Source organism: Chrysochloris asiatica, unplaced genomic scaffold (assembly GCF_000296735.1).
Source record: "Chrysochloris asiatica unplaced genomic scaffold, ChrAsi1.0 scaffold00533, whole genome shotgun sequence".
Lineage (NCBI taxonomy): Eukaryota > Metazoa > Chordata > Mammalia > Afrosoricida > Chrysochloridae > Chrysochloris > Chrysochloris asiatica.
In genome coordinates this window covers 256,257-269,550 of record NW_006409051.1, presented here as the reverse complement: position 1 = coordinate 269,550, position 13,294 = coordinate 256,257, and the positions used below count along the sequence as shown (strand labels likewise).

The 13,294-nt window shown below is 36.6% G+C and overlaps 1 protein-coding gene across 2 annotated transcripts in view; it reads left to right on the top strand.

Annotated features, from left to right (window-relative positions):
• CEP76 (centrosomal protein 76kDa) overlaps window positions 1–13,294 on the top strand; it is a 43,433-nt gene that overhangs the window by 13,012 nt on the left and 17,127 nt on the right. For both annotated transcript variants that reach the window (XM_006877593.1, XM_006877592.1), the window contains one exon: window positions 5,887–6,075. In XM_006877593.1, coding sequence (XP_006877655.1) covers window positions 5,887–6,075 — 189 coding nt within the window. The remainder of the gene's footprint in view (window positions 1–5,886; window positions 6,076–13,294) is intronic.

Sequence of the window (13,294 nt, the reverse complement as noted above, 5' to 3'; positions counted from 1 at the left end):
AAAACATTCCAGGATAAACAGAAGCTAAGGTATTTTGCCAAAGTCAACCCTGCGATGAAAAACATCCTAAAGGAAGTTCTGTGGGCTGAGAACTAAAAAGAACAGACAACAACTAAAGTTTGATGTACGTGGCAGCATCACTCTAAACTCAATTGACAAATGGAAGAGTCGAGAACAGAATAATATTATAATTACAGAGGATCTGGCAGTTCAGTTTACGATCAAAACAATTACAATAGGAAAGAAGGTAAACACAGAGGAACAGAGATCCAGTTGGTGAAAAGGTCTGGTATATTACAGGATAAAATACACTTTTTTTAAATGGAGGGAAAGGTAATGGAATATAAGGTAACCACAACAGTGAGGTTGGGATGGGGGTTTTAGTTCAGGTGTTGGGGAGGGCAATACAAGAAGGGGGACAAGGTGGAAGAACAAGATAGATAGGGAAACACTGAGACAGGTTTGTATGGTCTAAGTGGGACAGAGGTAAATAGTGATGCATGCTCAACCTTGGAACAACAGGGCTCTGTGATACAGGGGTCTAGGCATAGTTTGAAGAGGGGAAAGAACACTAAGATGCTTGACTGTCTAATGAATATTGGTTTCCCTTGCCTACAGTTGTAAAATAGACACGAGTGGGATAGAAAGGAATGTTGGGAAACATGATTAAAGAAAACTTGTAAGCTTATAACTGATTGGAATACCTAAAAGGGGTTCTACAACTTGCCCAGTGAAATAGACCTCTTGTGGAGCTTTTGCAGAGTATAGGACCTTAGGTGGAATACTGAATCCCATCCAGAACCTTCTGAGGTGGGACATTCCCACTAGCAAGGACAAGCATACCAGCCTGGAACAGCTAGAGCAATAGAAGATACATCTTCAGAGATCATCAGGAAAAGTCTAAAACAAAAATGTCAGCATGACTGGCTATCATAAGAATAAGCAAGCTGTTCACCAGGAAGCCATCAAGGCAAGCAATCAAGATCCTTCAGGACAAACTCCCCTCTAAGACTAAAACTCAAGGGAACACATGAGCAGGCATGTAAGCTTGCTGGTGACCAAATTGGTGTACTGGTGAGTGGAAGATGGGGAAAGGCAGCAATGAAGAAATGGGCTGAGTTCAACCACAGTTCATTGACTCCTGTTGACCTGGAGATGAGAGAGAGAAGAGGAAGAGCTTGTTAGTAAGTTTGGTAAGACCTGGGGATACTTGAGCCTATGGACAAGGACATAGTCACAGAGGGCTAGAGCTGAGAGTGAAGCATCCAGCTGATATGAAGTGAGGGGAGATGAACAAGAACACCCAATCTTGAAGACAGTACCCATTTGATGTAGCTACAATGGCTTGATAATGAGAAATTGGCTAGAGGAAGATTAAAAAAGAAAAAAAAATTTTTTTGATAAAGGAAACAGGTAAATTGCTACAATTTGATGAACTTGACCTAAACTCATGGAGGTAGTAACTCTAAATACCAATAGAGAAGGATCACATCAAGTATCAATGCTATCCCCTCTGTACACAGGGTACATAGGGACAGGCAACATTGACACTGGCTACCTAAAATAGGGGGAGGAGAGCTATAAAGGCATGAAGTGACTGGCTTACAAGGTTTTATGATGGAGTTTAGTTTGAGTGTGTAGGGGAATTAAGTGTTCCCACTGAATAGTTTTCATGTTGTCTAGATGGCTCTGGTGAAAAGAGACAGGGATAAAATTCTTATGATTCAATAGTGAGTAATTGTTATCATGACTAATTGTGACTGTCACAATTGTATAGGTAGAAGTTTTATCACAAAAACGGGAGTGGTTAATCTTACAGTTCAGAAACTGTAAGATTACTGTAATCTCACAGTTCAGAAACTAGGACCATCAAAGCAGAAGAGCACAAGCAGAATGCGGGACCTTATCCACAGTAGCAGAGATGCCAAAGATGGAGGCAGAGGTGGTGACATAGAGAAGGGAAGTGGCTAAGGACTCTAGATTCATGGGAAGAAAGGAACCATGAGCTGGTGGCCAGGAGGCAGACTTGCAGAGTGTGCCCTTTGTAGATGTAAATTAATATTATATATGCCTGAATGTTTTGTTTTTTAAAAAAGAGCTAAAGTGAATAGTGAGAAATACTGTTAACTGATGGTATATGGAGGGGATTATAATCATTGTAATGAAACAAGGTTTGTGATTTGTTGATTGTAAAACTGACGATCTGCCCTGTAAACTTTCACTCAATCCACAATAAAAACCTTAAAAAAAGGGGGTGGGGTGGGGGATAGAGGTAAATACTGTTGACTGATGGTACATGGATGTGATTGTAATCATTTACAATGAAGCAAAACATGATTTATGGAATATAAAACTAATAATCTGCCCTGTAAACTTTAACTCAATTCTCAATAAAAACTTTAGAAATTAAAAAAAAAAAAAGTAAAGAGGACTTAAAGTGCTTAATGATGAATATCAAAGGCCATAGCCTTCAGTATGGGTTATATCTAAATGTAAAGAAAAAAAAATCATCACCATTGGACCAATAACTGTCATGACATATGGAGAAAGGATTGAAGTTGTCAAAGATTTATTTTGCTGGGATCAAAATTAAAAAATGTATTGCATTAGGCATATCTGCACAAGACCTCTTTAAAGAGCAAAGATAACAGTTTGAGGACTAAGGTGCACCTGACTTCTGCCAATATATTTTCAATAGCTTCATTTGCATGTGAAAGTTGGTCAATGAAATATGACTAATTCAACTGAGAACTGAAGTTTTTTTTATCGTTTTTATTGTGAATTGAGTGATTATGTGGGTAAATATCAGTTTTATATTCATCATTTCATTGCAATGATTACAATCTCTGTGCATCATCATTCAACAGTATTTGCTTCCATTCTCTCTGTTTTGTTTTATTGTTTTTTTGAGGGGAAGTACACAAAATCACTCAGGAATAGCTAATCAATTAAAGAATCAAAGAACACATTCTGCAAGCCTACCCCCTGGCCACCAGCACCTGGCAGCCAGTACATAGCCTTTCTCTTTCCATGAATCTGGAGTCCTCAGCTGCTCTCTCCATGCTCTCATCTCTGTCTCTATCTCTGGTGTCCTTGCTTCTCTGGATAGGGTCCCGCATTCTTCTTCTCCTCTTCTCCTTTGGTGGTCCAAGGATCTCTTCCTGGACTCCCCTCCTTTTGTTACAAAGCATCTACCTATACAGTTGTGACAGTCCCAATTAGTTATGATAATAGTTACTCACTATTGAATCATAAGAATCTTATCCCTATCTAATTTCACCTGACGTGTATAGACAAGATGAAAACTATTCACTAAACTCCCTCTTGAAAACTTGTAAGCCAGTCACTTCATGCCTTTATAACCTCTCCCATTTTAGGTAGCCAGTGTCTAAGTTGTCCATCCCTATCAACCCTGTATGCAAAGTGAGTACGATTGATTGTGGATGTGAGGACTCTCTCCCTCTCAATTGGTATTTTGAGCTAATCCATCCATAAGTATAGATCAAGTTCATCAAATTTTAGCAATTTACACTTGTTTCTTTTATCAGAAAAAAAAAGGATTTTTTTTTTTTTTTGCTTTTATCTTCCTCTGGTCAATTTCTGATCATCAAGCGATTGAAGCCAGTTTGGGCATTGAGAACTGAATTTTTCATTTTATTTTATTCTAATTCCAGTGTAAATAGTCACGTGGTTTTTGGCTTCTTTGTTGGACAGCACAGGTTTAGAGGCTATAATGTTGATATTCTCAAGACTTTACCTTATTAAGATATACAAGGGGTCTTCAAAAAGTTCATGGACAAATGGCATTAAAATGGTAGAATTTTTCCACAAATTTTTTTAGGGGGCAAGCCAGGCTTAAGGCATGAGGGGTTAGGGTTAGATATATGACTAGGTTTTGGCTATTTATTGTTTTGGCTATTAAGTTCATTTATTGTTAGGGTTATGGTTAGGACTAGGATTAGTATTATGGGGTAAAGGTTGGGTTAGGAGTTAGTCTTGGTCTAATTTTTACAGTTACAATTTTTTTTCTTGAAATCTATGTGATTTCCTCTTCATTTGGTATTTCTACAGCTGGATTATTACCTATTTTTCCTTTATTATTTTTTTGTTGTTATTGTTGCGATTGTATCTCTGGTTCTCTCTTTTCAGTCTGATAGATCTGTTTTACTTTGTATACTGTACTTGCAGTATCACCCAGAGGTGATATTATCATATATATTAGTCTCAGGTTGTTGTCTGCTACTGTTGGTTTTCTATCCAGAGAACTCCCTTTAGTATTTTTTGTAAGGTTGGTCTAGTTTTTACAGATGCTTTTAATTTATGTTTGTCTGAATGTGACCGAATCATATTTGATGGCAGTTTTGCTGGATATATGGTTCTTGGTTGGCAACTGTTTTCTTTCAGAGTTTCAAGTATGTCACTCCATTGTCATCTTGCCTGCATGGTTTCTGCTGAGAAATAAGAGCTCATTAGTTTTATTTTGTTTCCAGTTACCTTGGTTTAGTACATCATTATTTTCTGTGGGTCTCTAAGTATGTTGCCATAATGGAAGCAAACTAGAATTGAGCTCTAATAGTTGTCATTTCAGTCAATCAAAAGGTTTTTATTCTCTTTGGAAATACATGCATGTGTACTTTTTTTTCTTCCTTAAAGGCACGTTTGTTGCTGTTCAGTGCCCTCGAGTTGAGTCAGTTCCAACTCATAGCAAACCTGAATAGAGTTTCTGATGAGTAGCTGGTGAATTTGAGCAACCAATCTTGTGATTCAAACCAATCTTGCAATCTAGTGCATTATCCCACGGTACCACACCAAGACTCCAAAAGCAGTGTTTGCATTTCTCAACCCTTACAGGAAGAATTCTGTGCTCTTCGATTTACATCACATAAAAATGGCAGATTACCAAATCTCAAGGGATTCAAATAGTGTTCCTTTTAAATGTTCTTTGAGTTTTAGAAACAAAAAGAGATGACTGAAGTGGTATAATCAGGACTGTAGGGTAGATGGGCTAAGCTTTTTCCTAATGAGAGTTTTATAGAACAGACCTTGCTGCGCTCAAAATGAGCAGATACATTGTTGTAATGGGAAAAAATTCTTTACATGACTTTCCTGGTCTTTTTCTCACTACTGTGATTTTCAGTCGCCTTAAAACTTCTTCCTGTAATCATCGTATGTCATTTGAGAAAATCTGTCAACATTTCCCCTTTGGAATCTCAAAAAAACAGTCATTGTAACCTTCTAAGCTGACCTCTTGCCTTGAATTTAAGAGGTTCAGCAAATCGCCTCTGAAGCTTGGACTTTTTATTTTTGAAGGCGCCTTAACTAGACTAAGACAATGTATTATTGAAAGAACTTGTTTGAAGCCATCCACTGATCGCATTGACATGCTTGAATATGTTTTTTCTGGAATAAGCCCATGCATGTATGAAGTGGAACCCTAGTAGCATTATTATTATTATTATTAGTAGTAGTAGTAGTAGCAGCAGCATTATTTTTTGACTTACCTGTGTGTGTGTGTGTGTGTGTGTGTGTATACACATAAATATTTTAAATTTATTTTAAATATTTATGAAAGAATACGAAGGCATAGCTACCCTATCTCCCATGTATCATATGCCCACCCTTTCTAAGAGTTGTTCTTTCACAAGCTGGAATTAACATAGATCTAGGTTTGAATCTTGGCAATGTTTCATTATAGCTGTAATCATTTCTTCTTCTGTGATATGGAAACAGAACAGAGTTAGCAAGGTTAAGAGAAATGACATGAACAACTCTGAGAAGCCTGGTGTTGGTCTCCAGCATTACTGTATCTGTATTCATGTTTTCAGAAAAGATATTAAAATTGGAGACTGTTACTGTAAGTAATGTTTTTCCCCTTTTCTCTGCCAGGATGAAAATGGGATAAATAGACCAGTTTGTTCCTATGTTAGACCACTTCGAGCGGGACGGCTTCTAGATACTCCAAGGCAAGCAGCAAGATTTGTTAATGTCTTGGGTTATGAAAGAGCCCCTGTTATTGGCGGAGGAGGTAAACAGGAACAGTGGTGCACTCTGCTGGCCTTTCTCTGTAGAAACAAGGTATCACATGTACATAATAGAATTAAATAGAGTACAACACAGTTGCTTTGAATTTGTATATTTTCATAAGAATTAGCTTATAGAAAAAGTGTACATTTTGTCAGTTTGAACATATCAAAATCTTGATGTTTTCTATATATAAAATACTAAATGTCATTATTTTCTCATTTATGTAGTTTTTTTTAATTTAATTTGATTTCTGTATGGTAGGAACATACAAGTATGCTGGTATTCACGTGTCAGTTTAGAAATATGGAAACCAAGATATGGAGTAAATCCTAGATTGAATTAGAGACAGCACCAGGACTAGAATCATGTTTTCGAATCCTACTAATGTTAAATTTTGCTTAGGTAATTACCCTTTTAAAACTTGGGGTTTTAGCCCTTTTTAAAAGGGGAAAATGGCAGTACAAAATGAATGTTGTTGTTAGGTAGTTGACTTCAACTCATAGCAATCCTGTGCACCACAGAACGAAACACTGCTTTGTACTGTGTCATCCTCACAATTATTGTTACACTTGAGCCCATTGCTGCTTTCAGTATGCCAGTCCATCTTGTTGGTGTCTTCCTCTTTTTTGCGGACCCTCCACTTTACCAAGCATGATGTCCTTCTCCTGGGGACTGGTCCCTCCTGATAATGTGTCCAAAGTGTGAAAGACAAAGTCTTACCAACATTTCCAAGGAGCATTCTGGCTGTACTTCTTCCAACACAGATTTGTTTGTTCTTCTGGCAGTCAATGGTACTTTTAATATCCTCTAACACCATAATTCAAACGCATTGATTCTGTGGTCTTCCTTACTCACTGTCCAACGTTTACATGCATATGAGGCAGTTGAAAATACTTTTGCACCTTCGTCCTCAAACTGTTATCTTTGTTCTTAAGTACTTTAAAGAGGTGTTGTGCAGCAGGTTTGCCTAATGCAGTATGCCATTTGATTTCTTGACTACTGCTTCTATGAATATTTATTGTTGATCCAAGCTAAATGAAGTCTCTGACAACTTCAGTCTTTTCTTAATTTTTCAGGAATATAAAGCAAAAATCTTTAAATTGCTACTTGTTTTGTTTAGTTGCTAATACATATTAATTTTATTTGCAACAGTAAACTCATTTTACAGACTACTCGTTTGTCAGTTTGTCATACTGAGGTGACTTGTGTGTTGCTGTGATGCTGGTAGCTATCCTTACTAGTATTTTAAATATCCATAGGAACACCTCTAGTCAGATATATTTCAGAGAGGCTTCCATACTGGGAAGGAGGAGAGGCAGACCACTTCTGAATAGTTAGTTAATGAAAACCTTGAGGCTTTCAGAAGTACTTGGTCCAATATAATGTTGGAAGATGAGGTTGGAAGGTACTCAGAATATGACTGGGGAAGAGCTACTCCTCAAAGTAGAGCTGACCTAAATGATGTGGAGAAAGCAACACTTCCAAGACCTTCATTTGTTGATGGGACTCATAACATGAATTGTACAAAGTATGAATCTAGGAAAATTAGAAATAGTCAAAAATTAAATGAAATGCATAAGGATTGATATCCTAGCCATTAGTGAGCTGAAATGGACTGATACTGCCATTTTGAATTGGCCAATTATATAGTCTGCTATGCTGGGAAAGACAGATTGAAGAGGAATGAAATCACATTCATTGTTAAATAGAGCTTTTCAAGATCTGTCTTGAAGTGCAGTGCTGCTATGATAGGATAATATCCATACACATGGAAAGAAGACCAGTTAATACCACAGTGTACTCAAATTTATGCACTAACCACTTAAGCCAGTGAGCATGAATTTTCAGAATTCTACCAACTTCTTTAGTCTGAAAATGACCAAACTTTAAATCAAGATGTATTGACAACTACTGGTGATTAGAATGTGAAAGTTAGAAACAAATAGGAAGGATCAATAGTTAGAAAATATGATCTTGGTAGTAGACACAATGCTGGGGATTACATGTAGAATTTTGTAAGACCAGGGACTTTGTCATTGTAAAAACCTTTTTTTTTTTTTCAAAAACATACATGGATTACACCCATGGACTCATCAAATGGAATACTCAGGAATCAAATTGACTATATCTTTGAGAAGAGATAATGTAGTAATTTAGTATCAGAGAAACCAAGACCTGGGGCCAACTGTGGATGATCAGTTACTCATATGCAAGTTCAGACTGAAGCTAAAGTAAGTGAAAACAATTCTGTAAGAGCCAAAATATGACCTTGAATATATCCCACCTGAATTTAGAGGCCATCTCAAGAACAGATTTGATGCATTAGACACTACTGAGCAGAGACTTCGTTGGATGACATCTAGAATGTCATGCATGAAGAAAAGCAAAGTCATTAAAAAGACTGAAAAGAGAGAACACAAAAGAGACAACAGAAGAGACTCTGAAACTTACTCTGAAATGTAGAAGCTGAAGTAGCTTGGAGAAATGAAGCAGTGAACAAACTGTACAGAACATTTTCAAGGACAGATCAAGAATATAAAGTCAAGTATTATAATGAAATGTGCAGAAACGTGTTAGAAAACCCACTTGGAATAACTCAGTCAGCATTTTATGAACTGAAGGACCTGAAGAAATATTTGAGCCTTAACTTGCAATATTGAAGAATTCTATAGGCAAAATATTGAATGGCATAGAAAGCATCAAAAGAAGATGGAAAGAATACAGAAAGTCACTAACAAATAATTGGTCAATATTCAACCATTTTAAGAGGTAGAAAATGATCAAAGGCCTATGGTATTGAAGGAAGAAGTCCAAACTGTACTAAAGAGATGAGTGAAAAAAAGGATCCTGGAATTGGCAGAATACCATTTAAATGTTTCAACAAAATCATGCAACCCAGAAGTATTCAACTAGTCTGTGACAAGAAATTTGGAAGGCAGCTACCTGATCAATTGATTGGATATTTGTGCCCATTCCAAAGAAAGGTGACCTAATAGAATGAAGAAATTATCAAATAATATAATTAATATCACTTGGAGGTAAATTTTTGCTGAAAATAATTCAAAAACATTTGTAGCAGTACATCAACAGGGAGCAGACAGAAATTCAAACCAGATTTAGAAGAGGATGTAAAATGAGGGATATCATTGCTGATGTCAGATGGATCTTTATTAAAAGCAGAGAATACCAGAAAGATGTTTATTTGTGCTTCATTGTTTATGCAAAGTCATTCGACTGTGGATTATAACAAACTATGGATAACATTGCAAAGAATGAGCATTTCCAAAACACTTAATTATTCTCATAAGGAACTTTTCAACAGAACAGGGGGATACTGAATTCAAAATCAGGAAAGGTGTGTGTTAGGATTATATCCTTTCACCATTACTCATTCTGTATTCTGAGCAAATAATCCAAGAAGTTGAATTATTTGAAGACTAATTCTGGCATCACAGTTGGAGGAAGACTCGTTAACAATTTGTGGTTTGCAGGTGACACAACCTTGTTTGCTGAAAGCAAAGTAGACTTGAAGTACTTTTGATGAAGATCAAAGACTGCAGCCTTCAGTATGGATTGCCACTTTAAAGTGTTAAAAAGCAAAGATGTCACTTTGAGTTTTAGGATGTGCTTGACCCACGCTATACACATGTGAAAGTTGAGCAATGAATAAGCAAGACCAAAGAAAAATTGTTGTTGTTAAGTGCCATCAAGTCGATTCCGACCCATAGCGACCCTGTGTAGGGTTTCCAAGGAGCGACTGGTGAGCTTGAACCCCTGACCTTGCAATTCAAACGACTTTACAATCTGGCACATTAACCCACAGCGCCACACCAGGACTCCAAAGAAAAGTAGATGCATTTAAATTATAGTTTTGGTGATGAATATTGAAACTACCTTGTACTGCCAGAAGAACAAGCAAATCTGTATTAGAAGAAGTACAGTCAAATGCTCAGAAGTACAGTCAGAATGCTCCTTAGAAGCAAGAATGTTAAGACCACCTAGTGTCTCGGTCTTTGGGCACATTGTCAGGAAGGATCAGTCCCTGGAGGACATTGTGCTTGATAAAGTGTAAGTTCAGCAAAAAAGAGGAAAACCCCCAACAAGATGGACTGACACAGTAGCAACAACAGTGGGCTCAAACATAACAATTGTGAAGATGGCATAGGACTGAACAGGGTTTAATTCTGTTGTACATAGGGTCACTATGAATTGAAACCAACTTGAGGGCACCTAACAACAAAAACAATAGCAACAACAATTTTAGAGATTCAAAAACGTTTCTGTCTTAGTTCACTAGAGCTTCCATAACAAAAATACTATATTGCAATAGAGCTTTAAAGAATAGTTTATTGTCTTATGGTTTTGGAGCTTAAGAGTCCAAATATAGGGTTTCGGGAGGATTAGATTCTATTAGGTGTAGGAGAAACACCAGGCATTTTTTGGTGTTCTCTGGCTTGTAGATGGATGCTCACATGTCGTGTTTTCTCTGAGTGCATGTTTGTCTTTTTTCCCTTTTTCTATAAAGCACCTTCAGAAGGGGTTAGGCTTAGAGCCCACCTTACTCCTGTTAGGATGTAATTAACAGAAATAGCAAAGATTTTAGCTGGTCACATTCACAGACAGATACAGGGGTTAAGAATTTAAGATATCTTTGGGGAACACATTTGGTTCAAAACAGTTTCGTAATCCTTTGTGTTCGATAAATTTGGATAATATGATAGTAAACGAGACTTTTAGTATTCAAATTCTGTTGAAACAGGATAGAACAAAAGAAAATGTCCTTAATGTGTTATTGTTTTAAAATATTACTTTGAGTCTATGTAAATAGAATGGGTATCACTAGGTAAAGCCAATTTGTCAGAAAGATTAGCCTTAAAAGCGATAGAAAAACAGTTAAACAATTCTTATGAAAAAGTTGATTTATTTCCAAGCTATAGTCCCTTAACAGCAATATATTTTTATGTGTTGTTGCTGTGTGCCATTGAATCTGTTCTAGCTCATAGTGACCAAATACAGGGTTTTAGAGAGTGACTGGTGGGTTTGACCTACTAACCTTGTGTTTTGCAGTTCAGGGTTTATCCTACAGTGTCACACCAGGACCCAGGACTCCAATAACTAAGACAGAGGCCCCTGACAAAAGGAGAAAAATGTGGAACAAAACTCAAAATCATTTTAAAAAAAAGGCCAAGTTGGTGATTTCCAAGTAGCCACTGCTTGGAAACTCTATACAGGGTTGATATAAGTCAGAACTGACTCAGTGGCACTTAACAACAACAATAACATAACAAAAATACCAGAAGTGGATGACTTTAACAGATTTACTCTCTTACAGTGTAGAAAACTAGAAGTCTGAATTCAAAGTACCTGCTTTGAGGAAAGGTCCTTGTTTCCTTTCAGCACCTGTAGACTCAACATTCCTTGGAGATCTCCATTTGTCTTAACATTACTCTGTTCCTGGATCTTGGTACTTCACAGTGCTGGGATCTCAGGTCCAAAGGACACACTTTACTCCTGGCTTTTCTTTCTGGTGTTAGTAGGTTCCTCTTTGTCTTTTCCTCTCTCCTCTTACATCTTAAAAAAGATTGGCTCAAGATACAACCTAGTTCTGTAGATTGCATTTGACCTCATTAACAGAGAAGTGAGGATTTGCATCACATTGATAATTACATCAGATCAGGGCTGAACACATCAGATCACATTATGGGGTAACAACATCATGTTAAATCTCATCATGGAGGTGATAACTATATCTTAGTTGCTAAACCACTGAGAATCCTGGCCAAGTTGACACAAAACCTTAACTACCACAGTCTCCTATTATGACCCTTTTTATGATAGATCAGTGGTACTAGCCATGTACCATCTAGTTTTCCTGGTCTCAATTTCATGGGGGCTAAGGTTTGCATGGTCCATTAGTCCTTTGGAATAATTGTTTCCATGTGTCTTTGATTTTCTTCACTCTTTTTAACTCTGGCTGGAGAGAAACCAGTAGTTGTACCTTAGATTGCCACTTAAAAGTTTCTAAGATTCCGGTTGTTACTCACCAAAATTGGATGTAGAATGTTGTCTGTGTCGACTATGTTATGCCAGTTGAACTTGGTGTCCCATGAGACTATGGTCTTGAGCCCCCAGATCTAGTGACTCGTTTCCTTAAAATACTTAGTTGTGGCTAAGAGGTTTTCATAATTTTGTTTCCTGTATGTTTTGCTATAAAATCGAAAAACTAAACTTACTGCCATCAAGAAGGTATGGCACTGTAGGATAAGCACTGGATGGTTAACTGCAAAGTCAGCGGTTCCAACCACCAGCTATTCTTTAGAAACCCTATATAGGGTTGCTATGAATCAGAACTGACTCGCCAGCACTTAACAACAATAGCAAAACAACACCTGCCATCAAGTTGATTCCAAATCATAGTGACTGTCCAGAGTTTCCAACACAAAATCTTTATGGGAGAAGACAGCCTCATCTTTTGCCCATAGAATGGTTGGTAGCTTTGAATTGCCAGCCTTACAGATATCAGCCCAATGCCTAGCCTACATTATCACTGATTGATGTATAGTTCTTTGGTAAAACAGATAATCACCCATTTGATTCACTATTCTGTGTTTTCTACCTAAGTTTGTTTTTGAACAAACAAAAAAACGTTAGAAACTTGAAAATTATTTAAACATTTCAACTATTTTTGTTATACAAATAGTAAATTTCAAAGTTGTAACGTTACCCATAATTTTATTTCCAGTTTATATTTTTGTGTTTTTCTCCTTGCATCTGTACCCCTTTTCCATAATTATATGATAAAACTTGGTGTCCTACTTTATAATTTGACATTATTCTATGAATGTTTTTCCATGTATTGCCACATCTGGGATTTCTGTATTTTGATGATGTTACAAAATTTTCTTGAGTCTATACTTGTGAGTTGTTTGACTCAACTTTTTTCCTGTTAGGAAGTGTTCCTTTTGGCTGAGTTAGACTTGCTTCCAATTTATTTATATTACTATGAATGAATTTTTGCATTGGACATCTTAGAGTGTATTATTTTTCTTTTGAGTTTTCATTAGAATAAAATCTGAGAAATTAGTAGTTTCAAAAGTTTGGGTATTTTTTTTAAGGTCATAATTATAAAATATTTCTTTTATTATGGTTAATTTTAGAAAACTGTATTTTACTACTAACTGATTTTTGAGGGAAAGAAATCATACCATATTCTGACACTCAATTACTCAATATTAGTTACTTTTGCATTTACACAAGCACATATTTTTCA